Here is a 19,978-nt window from a genome sequence, read left to right on the forward strand (position 1 = left end):
TGGATCATCCAACGCAGTTGGACGTCAGATTAGAAAGGTTTGCCCACCACTTCTATGTATACTTCCCACTTACATTCACCTTCCAAACGTTACTTTTGAGCGTTATGTATATACGAAGAATTAGCACTAGATCCACCCGATATGTTTCTTAACGGGCCTTTGGGCCGGTCATATTTGGCTGAGTTTCCATAACTTCAGCATGGGGGTCGTATCAATTAAGCGCTAGACAATTGACCAATGAAATCGGTACTGTACACATCGATTCTTCAGTTTCCCCTGCTGACGATGATCTGCTTTGAGGACCATATTCTAGAATCCCGATACACATAGAACAATACAAGTTTTCATGATTGTCTGCACCTGTGCCCTGAAACTGTGGGTTCATTTCGTGATTACAGTGAAACCTGTTTATTGCGCCATCATGCATCAAAAATCATCAACTAGTAGAAAACAAGCAATGGCCCTGGCTCCTCGGGGAACGTGCAGTGTCCTTTTGGTACACCGCCCATGCAGGTGAATGTAACATTCCAATTCCTGGCCCCATTAGATTAATTAGTACTTGAAGCGGGGTCTCGCTAGTGAGATGAAACCAAGGAATTGCTCCCCAGGACCCGATCCTGAGACAATTTGTCATATGTGATGGAGCTTTCGCATTAACACGGTTTCTGATGTAGGTCTCAAGCTCTTATGCCCTTCGCAGATCTTATACATCAAAAGGAACATTATTTAGTGTGTTCAGGATTACTACAGAATGTTCTATCTTTCTTGGGCGATTCTTCTCGCTGGAAGCATATGTCTTAGTCACTTAGTCTGGTCATACCTTCAGGAGGAAAAATCATGGCGCCGTTCCAATATTCCTCGGCCACTTGGCCACCCTATTTTTGGCTCTAAACACCAGCTTGGCTCACACCCCGCGAAGCGACTCGAGAAATTGGGCCTTTCAGAAGGAGAGCTCTTTTCCGTCAAGTTTGGATTCAAACATTTTGTCTATGTGAATAGCTACGATGCAGTGCGGGAGATATTTGATCGGCAAGCCACCAAAACTTCAGCAAAGGGTCCCTGGAGAGGTGCCACGCAGATCGTGTCTGGCTTACGCATTGCCATCATGCCTGGGAACATGCAATGGCGTCGATTGCGAACGATCTTGCATCGCCTGCTACATCCGACTGTGGCGCGATTTTTCCGACCAAGTCAAGAATTTGAAGCGAAGCAACTCTTATGCGACCTACTTGAGAGTGGGGGAAAAGATGTCGTCTGCAAAGAACAAGCGCATCGAATGGCCCTCTCAGGTAAGAATTGTTCTTGCCTGCCGTACTGCTTGGTAAATCTTTGTCTTTGTTATTTCCGCTAATCGTATTGTTGGCAGTAATCATGACCTCAACGTATGGTCATCGGGTGGCCTCAATGGTTAGTGATGCAAAAAAAAAAATTAAAAAAAAATAAACCATTTAGTCGTGCGCTGATCATATAGCAGGAGGACCCGATTTGTCACCAAGTCGACCAGATTATGCAAGATTTTTCACAAGCGACTGCCCCCGGCGTTTTCATCACCGATCTCATCCCACAGTTAGATAACTTACCCGTGCGGTTACAGTGGTGGCGGCCCCAAGCGCGCAAGTTCCACGAGCGCCAGTATGCAGTCTGGATGCCCCTGTGGCAGGAACTCCGGCGGAGGGTGACCGAGGGCACAGCTCCTTCATGCTTTGCGAAACACTTCATGGAAGCCGACATGCAGCGCTTTCAAATTGATGAGACCCAAGCCGCGTTCTTGGCTGGAAGTAAGTCTCTCCCGTCTTTGATTGAAACCATTGGCCTATCCGTTCACTCTGAACTAACGCGCAAGATCTCTATAGCCCTCATAGAAGCTGGATCCGACACATCTGCGTCTGCACTAAATATTGCCATTAAATACCTAGCTGCAAATCCGTCTGTTCTCGACCAAGCTCACGCGGAAGTGTCCCGTGTGGTCGGCGATGACAAATCCCCGTCTTTTGACGACATCGATCGACTGCCGTTCATACATGCCTGTATCAAAGAGGTCTCACGTATCAGACCTCTGACAAAATTCGGAACAGCTCACTATACAACCGACATGGTGACATACAAGCAATACCGAATCCCGCCAGGTTGCTTCGTGGTGATCAACCAATGTGCCATCCACAACAATCCCGAGTACTATGACCAGCCGGGTCAATTTGACCCAGGGCGCTACTTGAGGCCGCCTTTTGAAGACTGTAATGACGAGCAAGAGAAATTCAATTCAAATGCCATCAAAGCCCATCTCAACTTCGGGGCAGGTCGACGCATCTGCCCTGGGCTTCATGTGGCAGAGAGCAGCCTCTTCATTGCTTTGGCTAAACTTGTTTGGCTCTTTGATATTCAGCCCGAGGCTGACAAAAACGGAAATCCATTGCCGATGGATGTTTCTGATGCGGCATTTGAGGATGGAGCGAACAACGTACCTAAGCCGTTCCGGGTACGCTTTGTTTCGCGCTCCGCAGCCCGTGAAGAAAGAGCGTGGAAAGATTGGAAAACGGCAAAAATGTTCGGATTTGAGATTCGTGATGTCAAGGTTAACCTAGATGGAGTCATTGTAGAGTAAAGTGGACGAAATAGTCTTATAGTACCCGGTCTCGGTGTCCATGGTCTTACCGTTTTCCTATGACGGTCAATCTAACAATTTCCCAGTGTAGACAAAGCTATTCACTAATAATGGGGTATTCGCCACTAACCTTTGAAACACCTCCATTTGAGATATTATATTGCTCAAAATTCGTAGCCAACGAGATGCGTAATTCCAGAGGGGTTGAAGCGTGTGGTAGAAAACTTCTGAATTACGTCAGGGTATACGGAATCTTCCTGAGGGGGACTGCAAAACCTGAAAATCAGAGTAAGTTACACGAATTTTACACATCAAAAGTACCAATCTATTTGGGAATCTGTAATTGCTTAGCTTGACGACAGGCCTTAACCCACTACCTTCGATACACTGAAGGATCGGGCTTGCATCGATCTAGTACCTTTATGGTACCAGTAAGGTTACATCGCCTCCCTTCTGGCCCCTATGTCGAAATCTGGCTTACTGGCCTCGGAACCAGAACTCAAGTTGGCATACCCTGGCAACAATTATAATTCGCGAGAGAAACGCGGAGCTGAGATCTGCTTATTTCCTCCCTCTTTCCCCAACTTCGGGTTGTTCCATCGGTGATAAGGTGTGAATATGGAGTCTCGCGAAAGATATTACGAAAAGAGGCAACTACAAAACCGCCTTGCACAGCGCAGATTTCGTAAGGCATCCACTCCCTTGCAGGCAATTTCCAGTGTACCTCTTGACCTGACATCGTCTCACTAGGTGATCGGAAAAGATCCAGAAAACCCCAACAACAGAACGATGAGATACACCAACATAACTTGCAATCCACCCACCATGCAAGCCGCATGTCTAATACAGTTTCGGGATATAGTCAACGACCACACCTATTTCAAGATTCTGGCTATAGAAATAGCTTCTTGAATTTTCCACAGTCAGCAGCTGCGGAGATTGAGCGTTTCTGGGCCGAGCAAGGTCCGCGCATCCATGGCACGATCCTCAATGACCAATCATACCCTGCTTTCACAGTTCGTACCTTTTGAGGAGACTAGCTTCGTCAATTGACTAAACAATGACAGTCCGATATGTCTATGCTGCCTAAGATCCCAGACAATACAGTATCGAACTCTATTTCTGATGCGCGAACGCCAACACTCCAAGGTTTCTTGCAATTAGATGGGGCAAACTGGGTCAGTCGAGGTCATTCCGGGCAATCTTTCACCTTCGCCGATGAAGGGCTTGTTTCACTAACGAAAGAAACCTCACCTCAAGCAGGCAATAGGACACGATATATCCAGAAACCAACACGCGAAATCATTTCTACAGAACCAAAGAGATAGTCTTGCTTGTCAGGGTCAGGAACTTTTGGATAAACTTAGGAGCCTCTATGATACTGGGATATACCTCGACATATTTCCTGTCAACAATGAGCTTCACGTACGCATTTTCGAGCTACAAAATTTGTTTTTCTCGCTAGCGGGAGGTAGCCTCGAATAGAATCTAAGAGGAGAGTCAATGATTAAGAAGAAGTCTGTGTGATGATTAGTGCTTGAAATCGCTCACATGAGATCCAGCGCACTCATCCTTTCTCACCCCCTGCAACGCAAGGTTAAAGCGGCTCTCACCCTTACTCACCCCGGCGACACCCCACTACTGCCGGTTACCTAGTTAGTAGTATGGTGGGTGACCACATACCAGCCTAAGTGTGGTATATTTTTTTTCCTTTTGTTTCTCTTTATTTGCGTATCATGCAGTTACCTGGGTACCTGCTCCTTAGCTGCAGAAGGCAAGTGACGATGTTGATCCGGCTTAGACGGGTCCACTTCATGGCATTTTACCTTCGGCATCGGCCTCTTCATTCCATATTTAAACACCTTTGCCCTAAAACCTTCTATTTAGACTTGAAATCTGTGCATGTGGGTAGTATCCGAAGCACCAAGGCTACCTTTATATCTCCATTTTAACGGTTGTCTCATATTTGTACCCAAGGTTAGAAAAGTTAAAAAAAAAAGCATCTGTGAGCCACCATGTACATTGGATCTGGGAAAGATTGTAGCTCAAAAGTTTCCACTCCCAACCCTACCAAGCCCAACAACTTTACCAGGTAGCTGGTCCAAAGGTATCCCCACCCGAAACCGTCTTCCGAATTGCTGTATACAGAGAGTCCTATTACGTAGATATTAGAAGATGACCTTGATCAATCGTGTGATCACACTTACCATAGTCTCAAACGGAGCTGTGTTTCCCCACCAGTCTGGCACCGCAACGCCAGGGAAAGTGATTGCAAAGAAAATGACAATCGTTGCAAGGATGAGTCCAGTATCAAGTCCCGCGGCAGTAACATAATTGTACTCCCGCCACCATCCACTCCATCTACGTCGAATCCAGTAGTTGAAGATGAGTCCGAAAATCACCCAAGATGTGTAACTGATTGGTGTTGCGCTAGATATAATTTGTCAGCTTCATATTTATTCAACGTATGGGGCAAATGGTGAGCTTACGGTGGAAGCCAGGACATGGCACCAAGCATACTTCAAGAGAGAGATGGTTAGTCAGGGTCGACAGCAAGTTTTCATAAATCACATACACTGGTGCATTGAGGAATCGGGCCTTGGACCTTGGGAAAAATCGCATGAGGAGGTAGAATGCTACTGGGAGCAGGGCTCCAAGTAGCCAGAAATACAAGATCGGTGTATAGATTGAACCAGGTCCGAAGATACGTTGCGGTCCGATTACACCTGCTCGACGATTAGTACAATTCTGATAAATACCCAGCAAGGTACCCGGCCCAGGCAGAATCATGGACGGAAATAGATTTACCCCAAACAATACTCGATGAGAAAAATGTTCGCCCATTAGGGCACGAGAAATTTGCTGCTTGGTCCCTATATTCGATGAGCAACCCAAATACTGCCATGAGGTAGCTTTAAATGTAACTTACGTTGTACAGACATTTTCGATATTTCCCAGTGTCCAGTTCATGACCGCAACTTGGACAAAGCAAGCCCACAATGTTGGGATCACTTGGCACATGAAAGTGACACGGGGTGGGATTTTCATATAGTGAGCCAGCTAATGGGGAAATAAGTAAGTATTGCTGTTTCATTTGTGTTTTGGGAGTCGGTTACCTTCATATCTTGACAGTAGACTTGACTATGAGCTGTTAGCTTTGTCAACCTGAGGCTTCCGGATAACTCACGCTTGTCCCAGTGTAATCGTGCTGAAGACTTTGAACACCATGACACCGATCGGCTTTCCGGGAATCATAAAACCGGCTAGGAATGGCGATAGGACATTGAGAGCTATACATGTCAGCTAGTGAACGTGCGATGTGACTTCAGTAGTACGAACAAAGCGTAATATTCGTGACACCCATGATCATGCAAGTTGGAATCTTTTCTGGTCAGCAAGATTTGTATTCAATGTTAGAACAAAGGGCGACACACAATAAACACCACGGCAATGATGAGAGAGACAAAATATGCCCACCCTGTTGAGTCATTCAGTGCTTGTCACAAACCGAGATGGAGCTTCAACACATACATGGCAGTTGGGAATCATATCCAAGTACACCTCCCAGCCCAAGGGCAATGGAGATCAGGAACAGGGCTCCATACCACCACTCTGGAGCTTCCCTATACTGTTTCATGAGCGTCAAATGAATGTCGGACTCTTGGTTTAGAGCCGCCTTCCCACGATGCCAAATCTCTTTCCGGTGATAGAGGATAACATGAACAATGACTGCCGTCAAGGCGGCGAAAGACAGACCGTAATTTAGGATGAATGTAGGAGCGAGAAACATCGGTGAATATGCCTTGTACTTTGCCTCGTCGAATGAGAAATTGTCTCCAAGAATTTTGCTGACGTTATATTGCTGTTGTGTGTTGTCATAGGTAGTAGACGTGTTGATGGGGAGATAGTCGGAATAGCTACGTCTTGTTAGATTTGACTCCAATCACGTAGAGGGGTATTCAGCATACAATGCTCCTGTGTAGGAGATACCGATGGACGCAATTATCACGAAGACTACGAGTCCAATGAATGTGTTCATGATTGAATGGACAGGTGATAATAGGGGATCGAGGAGGTATGCTGAGACATAGCTATGTATATGGGTCAGTCAAGATATTCAATGCATGGATTTGGTGACCAAACTTACGTCCAGTCGAATGTCAGAGGAATAAGTGAAAGTCCAGTGAAGCCACCAAATAACTGGTTCACCACGACATTGTTGGGCTTGATCCCTGGCATGGAGTGTTAGTCGTATACGCGAGAATCAATGAGGTCAAACTAACAAGTCACGAAAGCGAAAATCGATAGTCCTTGCCAGATAACTCCAGGGATCCTGTACGGAATAAGCCTCAATATCCAAGCTAACCAGACTATGGGACTTACCAATACCAGCAAAACGCACCAATCATGACATACAAGAAATAGCGGTATCGCGAGATACTCCAGCCATTTGTCTGCGAGGGATCGGAGGGACTCTTGTCATGCAGTGCATAGAACAACGTTGTGTTGGCAAATTGGGTAGGCCATATCATAGCAGCAGGCCTAGAGAGTATTAGCGTGGGGGAAACTAAGCAGTGAGGTTCCGACTCACCACACAAGGAAACGGCGAAATATTCCTGCGAGAGAGATTCCAACTATCTGGCTGCTCAGTGCGAAAAGAAGCTCGAAGCCCCAGCCAATATCTAAGTTGTATAACGCTGGTAGATGTCAGTAAGCTGAAGCCTTCTGGACTGGAAATGTCTTGCTCACATGGTGCTTTTAGAGCCAATAGTGCATCAGTGCAGTACGCGTAACCAATTGACACGCTAGGGGTTGTTAAAGATGGTCACAATATTCAAGAAAATAATGCTTACTTCGCCATAAGCTGAGAAACATCAGTATTGAGATCATATCAGGGATCAATATTTGAAACTTACCGTTATAACTGTATGTTCTTTGATGGTAAAAGGGCCCGGGTTAAAGGTCCATTCAACTCCAAAGGTGTTAAATCTCCGGGTGGGAATCACTCTGGCCCATAGACAACCAATTGGGTACACAAGTAACTGTACAACAATTGCAGGGAACGAGATTGCAGGGCTCCTATCAGAAATGGTGAGCAATGTAGAAGACTTGGTACTGAAGAGAAGGTACCTACCTCATGCTCAAGAACATATTGAGTCCGCTTCCAATTGTCGTGAATAACATACCCAAAATCCACGCGCGCACTGTATTTACCATCTCTCCTCCATCTGTATTGCGCACGGCAGCACGAACAGATTCATACTGGGAATTTGGCGTCGCTGATTTCTCGAATTCCGCAGCTTTCTCTTGATCGTCTATACTACCAGCCTCATTGATAGCATCGATCTTCTCCTGGGGGAGATTTGGATCCCATTGATGGGACCTTTCAACTCCCTTCAGCTCTTGGACTGTGCTGTTTACATCCTTGGTGACATCGGCAACCATTTCCGACTGCTTTGACAATTCAAGACTGTCAACAAATGGATTGGAAACCATTGTATGGAATGCAGCAATTGGTTATTCAAAGTCCCCTAAGCCTTCCAATTCTGGGGTGCATGTTCTTATGTGCGAAGTTGTTTATTATCCAAGTGTCATGGGTTATCTGTGTCCGTGGTCCACGATAAGCCTTTTCCACGATCCCTACCAATGCAGCCCCTTCATTCCTCCCTTCCCCCGCACAACGCGGCTTGTGTCTCTTGGCGGGAAGGAGTCCGATGCGGATAAGAAGGTGCAGGACTTTGACCTTCAACTAGCCGATAACAAATTCGCCCATTTGGGTTAAAATGCGGAGCAAAAACCACGCAACCCGGAAACCTTTTATCTACAAATGCCGGGATATCCTTGATAGGATCAATGAGGAGCCACTCGGATCCCTCAGCGACTTTTAGCTTAATTTCGGCTCACATTGTATTACATGAGAACGTGCGTCCTCGCTACGAGATGCCCCAATTCCTTTTCCACTTGTCATAATCTAACCATTTCTGCCACCTTCGCGGGGGAGAGTCGCGGCCTCGACATTTCTCAGAACATACTAGAACCAACTTGTTCAATATGGTGTCCGCTAGCACGCCTCGCGGGATCGCGATCCAACGCTCCCAGGGGGATAGTATTCGTGACAGGATCGAGCGCATAAACGCGGATCTCAAGGAGATTAAGAAGTTTTATCCCATCAAGCTCTCTTCAAGCAGGACAAACCGACTACGCGGGTTTCTCACGTCCGAATTAAATCTTCTCCGCGACCAACCTTTTCATACATATGACCAACAGGATAAAGTAGACTACCTCCTTGTCAAAAATTATCTGGAGAGGCAACACAGAGAGCTGGAGCTCGACTCCATCCAGGATCAAAAAACAACGCCGCTTCTTCCATTTGCAAAAGCGATAATCGACCTCTGTGAGAATCGTGCCATTGGTTCCCCGGTGGAGCCTCAGAATGCCGCGCAGGAGCTGTTCAAGTCCCAAGGCCAAATCGACGAGTTGGTGCAGAAGATCAATAGTGACTCCACTCAGTTCAGTGTGGGAAAAAATTCCGCTTTTCGTGCAGCGAGCACCATTGATTCGCTGCGAGACAATCTGCGAGAATGGTTCGGATTTTATAAAGGATATGACCCCTCGTTTGACTGGTGGGTGTCGCATCCTTACGGGGTCGTGGATGCCAGCTTAGAAACTATCGCATCTACTATTCGCGAGAAATTGGTGGGTATTGACCACCAAAAAGAGGATGCAATTGTCGGCCAGCCGATTGGACGAGAAGGCTTGCTTGCTGAGCTTCGGGCTGAAATGATTCCATATTCACCAGAAGAGTTGATCTCGATCGGAGAAAATGAGTTTGTTTGGTGTATTAACGAGATGAAAAAAGCGTCGAAAGATATGGGCTACGATAACTGGCACGAGGCACTAGAACATGTCAAGAACGACTACGTTGAGCCAGGGAAACAGACGCAACTTGTTCGTGATCTTGCAGAAGAGGCGATCTCTTTCGTTGAAGAGCACAAGCTTGTCACTGTACCACCACTTGCCAAAGAAACTTGGCGCATGTTTATGATGTCGCCAGAGCGGCAGAAAGTGAACCCATTCTTCCTTGGGGGCAAATCTATCATCGTGTCATACCCAGTCAGCACCATGAGCCACGAGGATAAGCTGATGAGTATGCGTGGGAATAATGTTCATTTTTCTCGGGCCACGGTTTTCCATGAGATGATCCCCGGTCATCACCTGCAACTTTTCATGAATGCGAGACATAGACCCTACAGACGTCTATTTGATACTCCATTCTGGATCGAAGGGTGGTCACTATACTGGGAGTTCATTCTCTGGGATGACGATCGATTCAAGAAAACTCCTCAGAACCGCATCGGAATGCTATTCTGGCGACTCCATCGTTGCGCCCGGATCATCTTTTCTATCAAGTTTCATCTTGGTCAGATGTCTCCTCAGGAGTGTATTGACCTCCTAGTTGATCAAGTTGGACATGAGCGCGCAACAGCTGAAGGGGAAGTTCGTAGGTCGTTGAATGGGGATTACTCCCCACTGTACCAAGCGGGATACATGCTGGGAGCCTTGCAAATTTACGCACTTCGTAAGGAAATGGTTGACTCGGGACGAATGGCGGAGATGGATTTCCACGACCAGTTCTTAAAAGGAAATCGTATGCCAATTGAACTGGTTCGGGCTTCAATGCAGAACCAGGCACTTACTCCAGATTTCGAACCATCTTGGAAGTTCTATTCCTTGAAATGAGATTGTCTTGTCTTCACGTGAGCATGGTTCGGGCATTAGTAAGCCCCGTGGTTCGGAGAATAGAAATCCCCGAAATATCTAAAACCCCGCGCATTCCGTCATCTTTGCCTCGGAAAGATCAAACCGCGTCTGAAGGATACTGCTGTGTCGAAAGTATCCGAGCAAGTAGTGTGTTTCTCTGGTTACCATCCTGACCCACAAGTAAGAACATCTCGATCTTCTCGGTGTCATGCCGCCGGATCGCACTCGGGGGGGTCAAACCCCGACATCCCAGACCAAGTCTCAACGTACTCTGGCATGTGTGAACTGCTACCAGCGCAAAGTGAAATGCGAACGAAAATTTCCCTGTGCAAATTGTCTCAAGCAGTGCATACAATGCGAACCAGCGACACAAACCCGTCCCAGAAAACGTCGTTTCCCTGAGCGGGAGCTCTTGAATCGTCTTCACAAGTACGAGGATCTGCTGCGAAAGCACAATGTGAAGTTTGATCCGCTTCATAAAGATCCAGGTACCACAGCTGATGAAGGTGGTGAGTCCTCTGAGGGGGAGCAACAGTCTCAATCACGTCATTCATCTCCTGCCCGCAAAAGGCCAGAAAATGCATATGAGCCCAAGTAAGCCCGGCCTTTTCTTTTCCAACGTGTTTCCTTTCCCGTCCCAATTCTCCTCCTACAACAGTTCCCCGTTGGTGTCATTCACAGACTGACTTTTCACTTGCAGGAACATATGGCAGGCCATGAGTCAAGGGGTAGGTTATTCTCCCCTCGCCCGAGATATTTGTTTACTCACCTCGAATCTAGGTTCGTCATGGCAATAGAAAGCAATGTCCTGCAAGTGAGGGTCTACGGGAAGCTATGGTCAGAATTTCATGGGACCAATGCTTTGAAAATGATGATCATATCATCCTCGGCTCTCAAAAGACATCTGTTGATCTTGTGACCATGCACCCTGAACCGGTCCATATCATCCGGTTGTGGCAGTTATATCTTGACAATGTAAATCCACTGTTCAAAGTAACACATACGCCAAGCCTTCAGGGAAAAATCATCGAGGCTGCTACCAATACTATGAGTATTGAGCCTAACCTTGAAGCCCTCCTTTTTAGCATATATTGCATGGCTATCCAAAGCCTCACTGAGGAGACTTGTCAATCGACATTTAGGTTTTCGAAGGCTGACCTTTTGACAAAGTATCAATTTGGATGCCAACAAGCTTTGCTTAATTGCCAATTCTTGCGAACTGATAATCGAACGTGCTTGACGGCCTTGTTCCTTTTCCTGGTACGTTTTCAAAGTTGTGAAAAGAACGCTTTCTAATCCTGCCTAGCTTTCACTCCAGTCGAACACAAATCCTCAGTCCCTTTCGTCATTACTTGGAATGGCAATCCGAATTGCCCAGCGTATGGGAATTCATTGTGAAACTTTCTTGGCTAAGTTAAGCGTCTTCGAGGCGCAAATGAGCCGCAGACTGTGGTGGTCCCTTGTATTGCTTGATGCTCGCATTAGCGAGCTCGCAGGGGCCAAAACATCCACTCTGAACCCTACATGGAACTGCAAGCCCCCTTTAAACATCAACGACTCAGATATTTGGATGGAGATGAAAGAGCCACCCGCGGTTCAGGGCAAAGCGACCGAAGCAGTATTCACAGTCCTGCGCAGCGAATTGGCCAACTATATTCGACATTCCCCATTTCATCTCGAATTTTTGAATCCAGCCTTAAAGCCAATTGCAAGGGAACTTCCCAATGGAGGCGATGTAGCGACATTCGAAAAGAGAATCGAGGATGAGTATCTCAAATACTGCGACGAGGAGAATCCACTTCATTCTATGACTATGTGGACAATACGGGCACATATTTCAAAATGCTATCTTTTGGAGAGATATGCGAAATATCTTGACTCCTTTGCACCCCCCACCGATACAGAGAGAGATGCGTCTGTGGCCCAGGCATTTCGCCTGCTCGAGTGTGACACGAAGATTCTTACTTCTTCCCCTACGAAAGGGTATGCTTGGCTTATTCAAATCTACTTCCCATTTCCGGGATATGTCCATATCATCCAGGACCTGAAAAAACGCCCTAGGAGTAAACACACTGAAAAGGCCTGGGAGGTGATGAATGAAAACTATGAGGCGCGATTTAACTCGTCCACCAGATCTGATAGTCTATTTGCGATATTTGCGAGGAATATCCTTGAGGCTTGGGAAACACTCGAAACATCCTACAAACAGTCAGGCGCACAGGTGTCGTCTCCGAAGATTGTTGTCAGCATCAAGCAAAAATTGGCAGAAATGACTAAGGACATTCCGACTCCTAACTCTGAGCTGCCAGATGATGCTCTAAATAATTTGTTGAGTCAGCCAATGCCTATACCTATGGGTATGGATATGGGCGTGGGAACAAGAATGGGAATGGGCTTTGGAGACGATAGTTTGTTATCTGGTGCGGCTGGGCAAATTGGATATCCTTGGTCAGATCCATGGTTATTATCTCACATGCCAGGGCAGCCGCCCATTCCTCCTGATAACAATCATCTCAATTGGGTATCGATGGTCTGGGGTTTGCATGAAGCGCGCGGATGGTGAAGCAGAATATTATTGTTCTAGGCATTTTAGCTCGACCGGAGTCTTGATTATTATCAGTGAAAAGGAAATACTATATCATTCTCGAGGACCATTCTTTTTATTCTATTCGTTATATTAGACCGCTGAGGGTCCCATTGGAGGCCGACTCGCAGCCATATTACATTGCCTGAAAACCCGAACCTCATGGTCCTTAAAAGAGCCCACAATAGAATGCATGACTCCATGGTTGTTAAAGAGCACAAGATCACCCTCTTGCCAGTCATGAGGATAGATCAGAGAAGGATCAATCCCCCGTCTCTGCAACTTATACAAGCGCTCCCGAATCTCAGTAAGATTGTCCAATACCTCGCCATTCTCCAGATGAATTTTTCTGACACAAGTTGGGTAGACCATCATGGCTAATTTGCCGGTAATTGGGTTCTTCCAGGCCATAGGGTATGTTTTGATCTTGTCAGACTCGAACGGGGGTAAATCCTCATCCGCAAGTTCCAATCCCTCTGAGACGATGCCAAGCCCATTCGAGCGGGACTTCGCTTTGCTCATCCAAATATAAGGGTGAGGTGCGTATTCAACCTTGCTAGTGCGGACGAACTGCTTTTCTTCTTCGGATAGTAGTTCGTAGAGACGGTATCCGCTGAAGAATGCCGTTGTTCCAAGGGGAACATCGAGGGTATCGGCTGTACCGTCGTCGTAGCGGCACGTCTGGCGTCTGCCCTTGGGTACTTGGACTGCTAGTAGTGATGTGACAAGAGGCGGGTCTAGATTGTACATCGCTGAGTCGATGTGCCAGCGATAGAAATGCGTGAAGTCCTCGTCCTCTTCAGCCGAGATCGGAGTTTTGTGGAAGGCTTTGTGGTGGGGGTGTCGTAGCTGGATGTTGGATAATCCTTCATACTCCTTGACGAAGCCATGACCAATGACTTGCACTTGTGGCTGATGGGGAATTGTTGTGAGATCGGCGTGGAGAACGCTTCGCTTGTCGATGGATTTGCCGTGGCTGTAGACTCCAGCGACAGGGTCGAATCGGCGGGTGAGCTCATATTGTGCTCGAGGGGTCAGGTTGCCTTGGTTCTTGATGACAACAATCTGGTTCTCGTATAGAGCTTGACGGAGGATGGTAAATTCATTGTCTGAGTCGAATTAGTCAAGATATAATAGCAGTAAATGAAGTGGACATACCGTTCATAGCCTCAAGGTTCACCCCCATCAACTCAACCCCAAAGTCAATTTTTGAGGCATTGGGCGGACTGAGAGGCTTGCAGCAAATTGTGGTGGTAGTCATTTTGTGCCAAGAGTTGAACTTGATGTGTAGAAAAGTGCTAAGGATTTAAACATCAAGAATACCCGAGGGCTTTATACTTTTAAGCTTTAACCATAAACGCGGGTGAGATTTTAGATCTCATCCCCAGGCCCACGCGGCAATTGTGTCAATCTCGATAATAGTTGACAATTGAAGCAGTGTAAAGACGATAACACTCCAAGGCTCAAAGTCATCACGCCTTGATCCATAGTGCGGGTGAGTTCACGTATACAGCGGGCGGGCTTCCGTACTCACCCGCTGTATCAACAATGAACATCTATATAACTGACGAGGAATAGACGTTCAAGTCCAATAATTCAAGCTTCAGAACAATTTCTCCTTTCAATATGCCTGAATCAACCAGCCTTACATTTAACCTGCTCCCGGATTCTATCCGGCAATGCTCTGCCATCGGAGCCGAAGTGCAACTTCCTCCGGGAATGTCCAAGGTAGATCTGGACCGTCTGACAGAAAACGACAAAGAGACGCTGCGAAAAGCTCTTTTTGAAAACCAGGTTATTGTCATCCGAGACCAAAAAGGAATCGACCCCACTGTCCTCCCACAATTAGCCAAGGTCTTTGACCCGAGTGCATCGGATGTTCACTCCGCTGGAGAGAAAGCTGTGAGCGATCCGAAGAACATTCTCTCTGCCTACAAGGCTGGAAGAATTCCCAAGGCCCCCCAAGTCGGAATCATTGGGTCTGGAACATTCCATGATTACGAAGGTCTTAAGGAATTAGAAGTCATTCATCTGGTATGTTTACCTACCTGTTTTATCAAAATTGAGATGAGACTAAGACATCTACCAGGACCACACATTGTTTCACGAGAAGCCTCTTGCGCAAGAAGAGATTGACCAGGGCTTCACTCGCCCCTATAGGTGGCACATGGATACCCCGTTCTATGAGCGGTTGCCCGGTGAAGTCACCATCCTGCACTCGATTCGTATTCCAAATCTGCCCGATCAGAAGATCAAATTTCCGGATGGAAAGGAAAAGGCTATTGGTGCTGGTGCTACAGCCTGTGAGTTTACCGTTCCCTATTCTTATGCATGCTTTTGTACTAAACAGTGCGCACTTAGTTTTCTCGGGTGCCCGCGCTTTTGCACTTCTTACTCCTGAAGAGCAGGAGTTCGCTCTGAACACTACTGTCACATATGCCCCACAGGCCTATGAGTATATTAGGCAGTGCAAGGCTTCTGATGATGGCCTTACTATTCCCACACTAGGAAGTGAGATGCCAGTTGAGAAGTTGTCTGAATGGAGTTGGGATAAAGTTGCGGAACATCCCGTGAGTTACATCTTCTTTGGATAGTAAATGTTTCTGTTTACTGATGATTTCAGATGGTTTGGCGTAATCCACTTAACCCTGACAGGCCATTCCTTCAAGTCCACGGGTGCTGTGTCTATAAACTGAGCACACGCAATCCAGCCACAGGAGAGGTAACGGTCATTGACGATGTCGAAGAAGTCAGGAACGTGGTGTACAACATGCAGAAGAAGATCTACGCGGCCGAGAACATCTACGCCCACCGCTGGGAGGAAGGTGATTTAGTCATCTTCCACAACCGCGGCGTTATGCACAGTATCACTGGGCAATTATCCCAGCATAAGCATGACGAAGACAAGAAGCGTATGCTGTGGCAATGCACAATGACAAGTGTAACACCGCCTAAGCCATTCAGAAGTCATGAAGGGGTCAATGATACTGGATATGTCAGAACCTAGGTCATCTTCGATAAATTTGAAATATTCACTGCGCCACAAACCCATCATTTGTCCATTCCAATCCGCCAAAATAAAACTTTTGTTTACAACTGATTGCCAGGAAAGTTATTGAAAATTCCGTTAAACCATAGATCGAAATCAATTTCCTCTTGGTTCCAAGCCAGTTGCAGTTCGCCCACATCAGGTGCATCTACTGTTTCAGGGGTGCCAGTCGAAAGCTTTCCCGGTGTCATTTCGTCAGGAGAGGGGATAGCACTCGCTTTGCTCAAAGTGGAAAAATTGGAAAATACTCGGTTGAAGTCAATGGATTTCAGTCGATTCATCTCTGGGGCGCTGGAGCCGGACTGCTCAGCAATGAATATCGCATTAATCAGAGCAACACCGCGCTGTGCAAGTATATCGCCATTTCGTGAAGAAAGTCGATCGCGCGCTGCAAGGACAGCTGTTCTGTACATTGGTACGCTTCTTCTATCTGAAGTTTCCATCACTGTGTTTACTTCAAAACACAATATTACTGCGGCTGTAATGGCAAATGCCGTGTGCGTCCAGATTGATAGGTCGTCATCTTCCACGATTGTCTCATGTTCGCGTAAAATTGTCATTGCAGCTGCAACACAAGTCCGCCGAGAATGAACGTAGGTCGGGTCATGGAATGAACGAAACAAAAATAGTCGGTGTATCATAATGATCTTTTCAGCTGCCGTTATGGCCAGACTACGCCGGGCAATTGTAAGCCAGGGAATTTGGGCTTCTTTGATAGGGTCTGGACGAAGCATGAACGGAGGTATGCCTTTTACAATTGCGCGCATTTTTTGGTCCACTCGAAGAATGTGCTCATATTGCTCTCGATATGATTTGCGACGGTGCATCGGTCCGAGTCCGTCAACTAAGCCTGGCATTAATGCGGCCAGATCCACGAGAACACGGACATAACTGCTTATTGTTGGCGTTTCAGGTGGTGCATCTGCTAAATCATAGTCGTCTGCATTGAGAGGTCGCCCAGTCGAGAAGTGCATTGGAGAAATGCTATATGTGTCTGTGAATGGAATTGCAAAGTGGTCTTGGATCAACATTTGGCACCACACTCGTCGTCCGACCTCTCGTTCAACGCGCTCTTCCCACCCGTCTTCTGTTTTAGGTGTTGGAGGGTGGTTCTTGATTTTATGTATTCCAAGGCATTCCGCAATCCGCACAGCTGCGTTGAATAGAGTCGCGTTCAACTGACTGAGACCTAAGTTGTGGGCAACCTCTGTTGAAATCACAACAGATTGGACCGAGTATATTGATAAGTTGTTCAGGAAATGAGCGCCATAGAGAGTCTGTACCATCGCGGAAAATAGTTGCTGAGCAGACGGCATAAGGTCCAGATCAACGTTGATTAGCACGGTTAACTTTCGACTGTTCTGGATCGAATTGATTGTGCAGCTCAGCACAGAAAAGTAAAGCGCCATCCAAAGTGGATGATCGCATCTGCCCGTCTTCCAGAACAACTCGCATTGTTCAAGAAATGTGGGTCCATGGAAAGAGTTGTGATGCCACGTGAGATGACCTATATGGAAATTGATAAGGCTTTGCGCATCCGCGGTCCTGGGAAGCTGGATCAAAGGCTCCAAAGACGAGCCGTAGAATTGAAAACTGCCGCCGTTCATAGACAAAAGTTCTGGGCTGTCTCTTCGATACTGGCATCCACATCTCCGATGCGGGAAGCATCCTGCCGCGTTTCGACCCCAAGCTAGATGTTCAATTGCTGTCGGAAGTGGTGGATCTGGACTCTCTAAAGCCACCTCGGCAAACGGGGGTTGCAAAGTTGGTTCTTTATGGCTGTTGAATGGCTCCGGGTCTTCCGCTCCTGATCCAGCGCTGACTCCGTCGGATTCATGGCTTTGGCCAGTCTGTAGCTGCGATATTCGATCTCTTAATTTCCGACTGATATGTGGTTGCTTTTCTGCGGAAAAGGAATCCACATCTGCCAGTATCGCGGCCAGAAACTGGATTTCGGACGCGTGCTGCACAGTGTTTCTTCGGAGTTGAACAATTTCCACTGAACAATGAAGATTGAGTCTTCGGCACCTTGTGCAAGGAATTTGTTTATCGCACTTCCTCTTTCGCTTGGTGCATTCTAGATTGTGTCAACGTGGCGGGCTGAGAAACGAAGGGATGCAAATACCTCGGCAAGCTAGAGGCCGTCGCTGCGAGACGCGTAAAGAGCCTCCTGCTTCACTTTCAGTGGGCATAGAATCAGGAACCTGGATGAATCTTCTCGTTTCAGGGTTCGCTATTGAGGCTGTATGTGCATTAAAGAGAGAATGCGGGGATGCGGGTGAGAGCGGAGACTCAACCGCCACAATTTGCGAATATCCTTATCGTTATCAGTGATAACAATCTGCCAACCAATGACGACAAGGCGTATAATAATCCAGCGAAATTTCCCGAATCTTTTTAAACTTCAACAAGCCTACTGGCGAATGCTTGCCAGGGTTCAAGCCTTAAAGCGATAAGAGGAGTATTGCAGTTAGTGGGCCACATTTGGGGGTGAGAGATATTGCACTCAACTTTGCACATGCGAATTTAAACGAATTCCGATATCTATACTAACTCTTGATGCTTAGATCTGTTTGGCCATCACGTTAAATGAATACAAATAGTCTTCCTCTCTAGCGAGGCATGTTGTCTGCGGATTGGCAGTATGGTGCAAGCAAGAGTATAGTATCAGTGCAGGTAGAGACGACGGATGGTACGATGAGGCCAAATGAAGAACAGCTATCTTTTCATCTCATCACCCAAAATCAACACAATCTTCCTAGGCCCTTCACGACGCCACTTGTCCAGGGCACGCAGTCATAGGCTGTCTTCCGTATCTAATAAAAGCCCAATGCCGGCATGTCCTTGTTTTGCGACCATGGCGACAAGATAAGGAAGACAGGGGTTCTAGCTAATTACCCTTATTGTCACCACTCATTTCAGACAGCCGGGCGGACCCGGACGCGCCAGGGGATTGTTCTTGGTTTTCTGGTTGAAAATCAGCACTGAAACCAGACACTAGAAGGTGAGAATCTATCGGGCTTAGTGATGGCGATAGTGCTCTCACCAGTCTACGCGCACTTTCATCTATGCCTATTTTTCAGCCATTGTTCGATTTTCCAAAGTCTTTCGTTATATTAAAAAATACTTTCATTCCTCATCAGTCGTATGGTTCCACACCTCGTCATCCCTGACGGACTTTTCTCTGGATTCCGCCATGGGTAGCAAACAACCCTCTTCAAATCAAGCTGGCAATGATGCCATATGACTGTATTCCCTTGTGTACGCATGGAAATACTCTGTCCTGAGAAATTGACATAGTCTTTTCATGGATGTGGCAGTAGAGATAACGGAGATACACTTCCACTTCTCTGAGTTAGGTTCGTTTCTTAGAAGGCAGAAGTGACTTTGCCATTTTGTCACCGATCGGCTGGTTAAGTTTGATCGTTTCATAATTTATGTATCAATTTTCAAGCAGCATGCTTCGATATCGTTGTTGTCGAGGTGGCCGATCTAGGAGGAAAAGACTCCAGATTAGATAGTAACTCCGAGTGAACCGATGACGGAAAATTCATCATCAATGCTCATTTCAGGAACTAAATAAAATAATAAGTCGAACTCTTGCATGAAATCAGTGATCGAAATATTCACTTCATATTTGCAGGGAAATATCACGATCAAACACACTGATCGCTTTCTCCACTATGCGGGAGTTTCGTCGCAATCGTACAAGATCACGGATAGTCACCAAAGACTAAGACGACTGATCCCCTTGATCTGCCAGTAGGACTCTTGCGTGTCTTTCACATTGAATACGTCTGCGTAGGCGTTCGTGAATAGTAAGCGTGTTGCTGCGTAAGATCTGGTAGAGTCGACGGCAAGTTGTGGCAAGATGAATCGCGTCCGAAAGAGAAGGTTCTCCGAAAATGTGGACTATAACCTCTGCAGGGATGGGATTCGGGCCCGAAATTGTGTTCATGATGAGCGTAGGCTGGAAAGATAG

The 19,978-nt window shown here is 46.7% G+C and overlaps 7 protein-coding genes across 7 annotated transcripts; 4 read left to right on the forward strand and 3 right to left on the reverse strand.

Annotated features, from left to right (window-relative positions):
- Positions 1–751: 751 nt before the first annotated feature.
- N7484_011740 (cytochrome P450) lies at positions 752–2,602 on the forward strand (the record flags this gene model as incomplete). The annotated part of the gene is made up of 4 exons (XM_057122127.1): positions 752–1,289; positions 1,367–1,407; positions 1,472–1,778; positions 1,854–2,602. 4 exons carry the CDS (start codon positions 752–754, stop codon positions 2,600–2,602), a joined length of 1,635 nt encoding a protein of 544 aa, XP_056967881.1.
- Positions 2,603–4,687: 2,085 nt separating this feature from the next.
- Positions 4,688–8,098, reverse strand: N7484_011741 (uncharacterized protein; the record flags this gene model as incomplete). The annotated part of the gene is made up of 20 exons (XM_057122128.1): positions 4,688–4,756; positions 4,810–5,032; positions 5,092–5,121; positions 5,178–5,328; positions 5,411–5,475; positions 5,532–5,662; positions 5,719–5,743; positions 5,790–5,892; positions 5,942–5,984; positions 6,037–6,080; positions 6,134–6,519; positions 6,571–6,693; positions 6,750–6,834; positions 6,886–6,935; positions 6,986–7,144; positions 7,194–7,299; positions 7,352–7,407; positions 7,456–7,466; positions 7,519–7,681; positions 7,737–8,098. 20 exons carry the CDS (start codon positions 8,096–8,098, stop codon positions 4,688–4,690), a joined length of 2,385 nt encoding a protein of 794 aa, XP_056967882.1.
- Positions 8,099–8,653: 555 nt separating this feature from the next.
- N7484_011742 (uncharacterized protein) lies at positions 8,654–10,342 on the forward strand (the record flags this gene model as incomplete). The annotated part of the gene is made up of 1 exon (XM_057122129.1): positions 8,654–10,342. The coding sequence occupies one exon, from the start codon at positions 8,654–8,656 to the stop codon at positions 10,340–10,342; it is 1,689 nt and encodes a 562-aa protein (XP_056967883.1).
- A 229-nt stretch (positions 10,343–10,571) lies between these two features.
- On the forward strand, positions 10,572–12,926 carry N7484_011743 (uncharacterized protein; the record flags this gene model as incomplete). Its single annotated transcript, XM_057122130.1, has 4 exons — positions 10,572–10,957; positions 11,064–11,091; positions 11,144–11,623; positions 11,670–12,926. 4 exons carry the CDS (start codon positions 10,572–10,574, stop codon positions 12,924–12,926), a joined length of 2,151 nt encoding a protein of 716 aa, XP_056967884.1.
- Positions 12,927–13,040: 114 nt separating this feature from the next.
- Positions 13,041–14,208, reverse strand: N7484_011744 (TauD/TfdA dioxygenase family protein; the record flags this gene model as incomplete). The annotated part of the gene is made up of 2 exons (XM_057122131.1): positions 13,041–14,056; positions 14,106–14,208. The coding sequence occupies 2 exons, from the start codon at positions 14,206–14,208 to the stop codon at positions 13,041–13,043; spliced, it is 1,119 nt and encodes a 372-aa protein (XP_056967885.1).
- Positions 14,209–14,573: 365 nt separating this feature from the next.
- On the forward strand, positions 14,574–15,954 carry N7484_011745 (TauD/TfdA family dioxygenase; the record flags this gene model as incomplete). Its single annotated transcript, XM_057122132.1, has 4 exons — positions 14,574–14,981; positions 15,037–15,250; positions 15,309–15,517; positions 15,571–15,954. The coding sequence occupies 4 exons, from the start codon at positions 14,574–14,576 to the stop codon at positions 15,952–15,954; spliced, it is 1,215 nt and encodes a 404-aa protein (XP_056967886.1).
- Positions 15,955–16,037: 83 nt separating this feature from the next.
- On the reverse strand, positions 16,038–17,603 carry N7484_011746 (fungal specific transcription factor domain-containing protein; the record flags this gene model as incomplete). Its single annotated transcript, XM_057122133.1, has 1 exon — positions 16,038–17,603. One exon carries the CDS (start codon positions 17,601–17,603, stop codon positions 16,038–16,040), a length of 1,566 nt encoding a protein of 521 aa, XP_056967887.1.
- Between the last annotated feature and the right edge of the window lie 2,375 nt (positions 17,604–19,978).

Source organism: Penicillium longicatenatum (assembly GCF_028827895.1).
Source record: "Penicillium longicatenatum strain IBT 33135 chromosome Unknown contig_7_segment0_segment0, whole genome shotgun sequence".
Lineage (NCBI taxonomy): Eukaryota > Fungi > Ascomycota > Eurotiomycetes > Eurotiales > Aspergillaceae > Penicillium > Penicillium longicatenatum.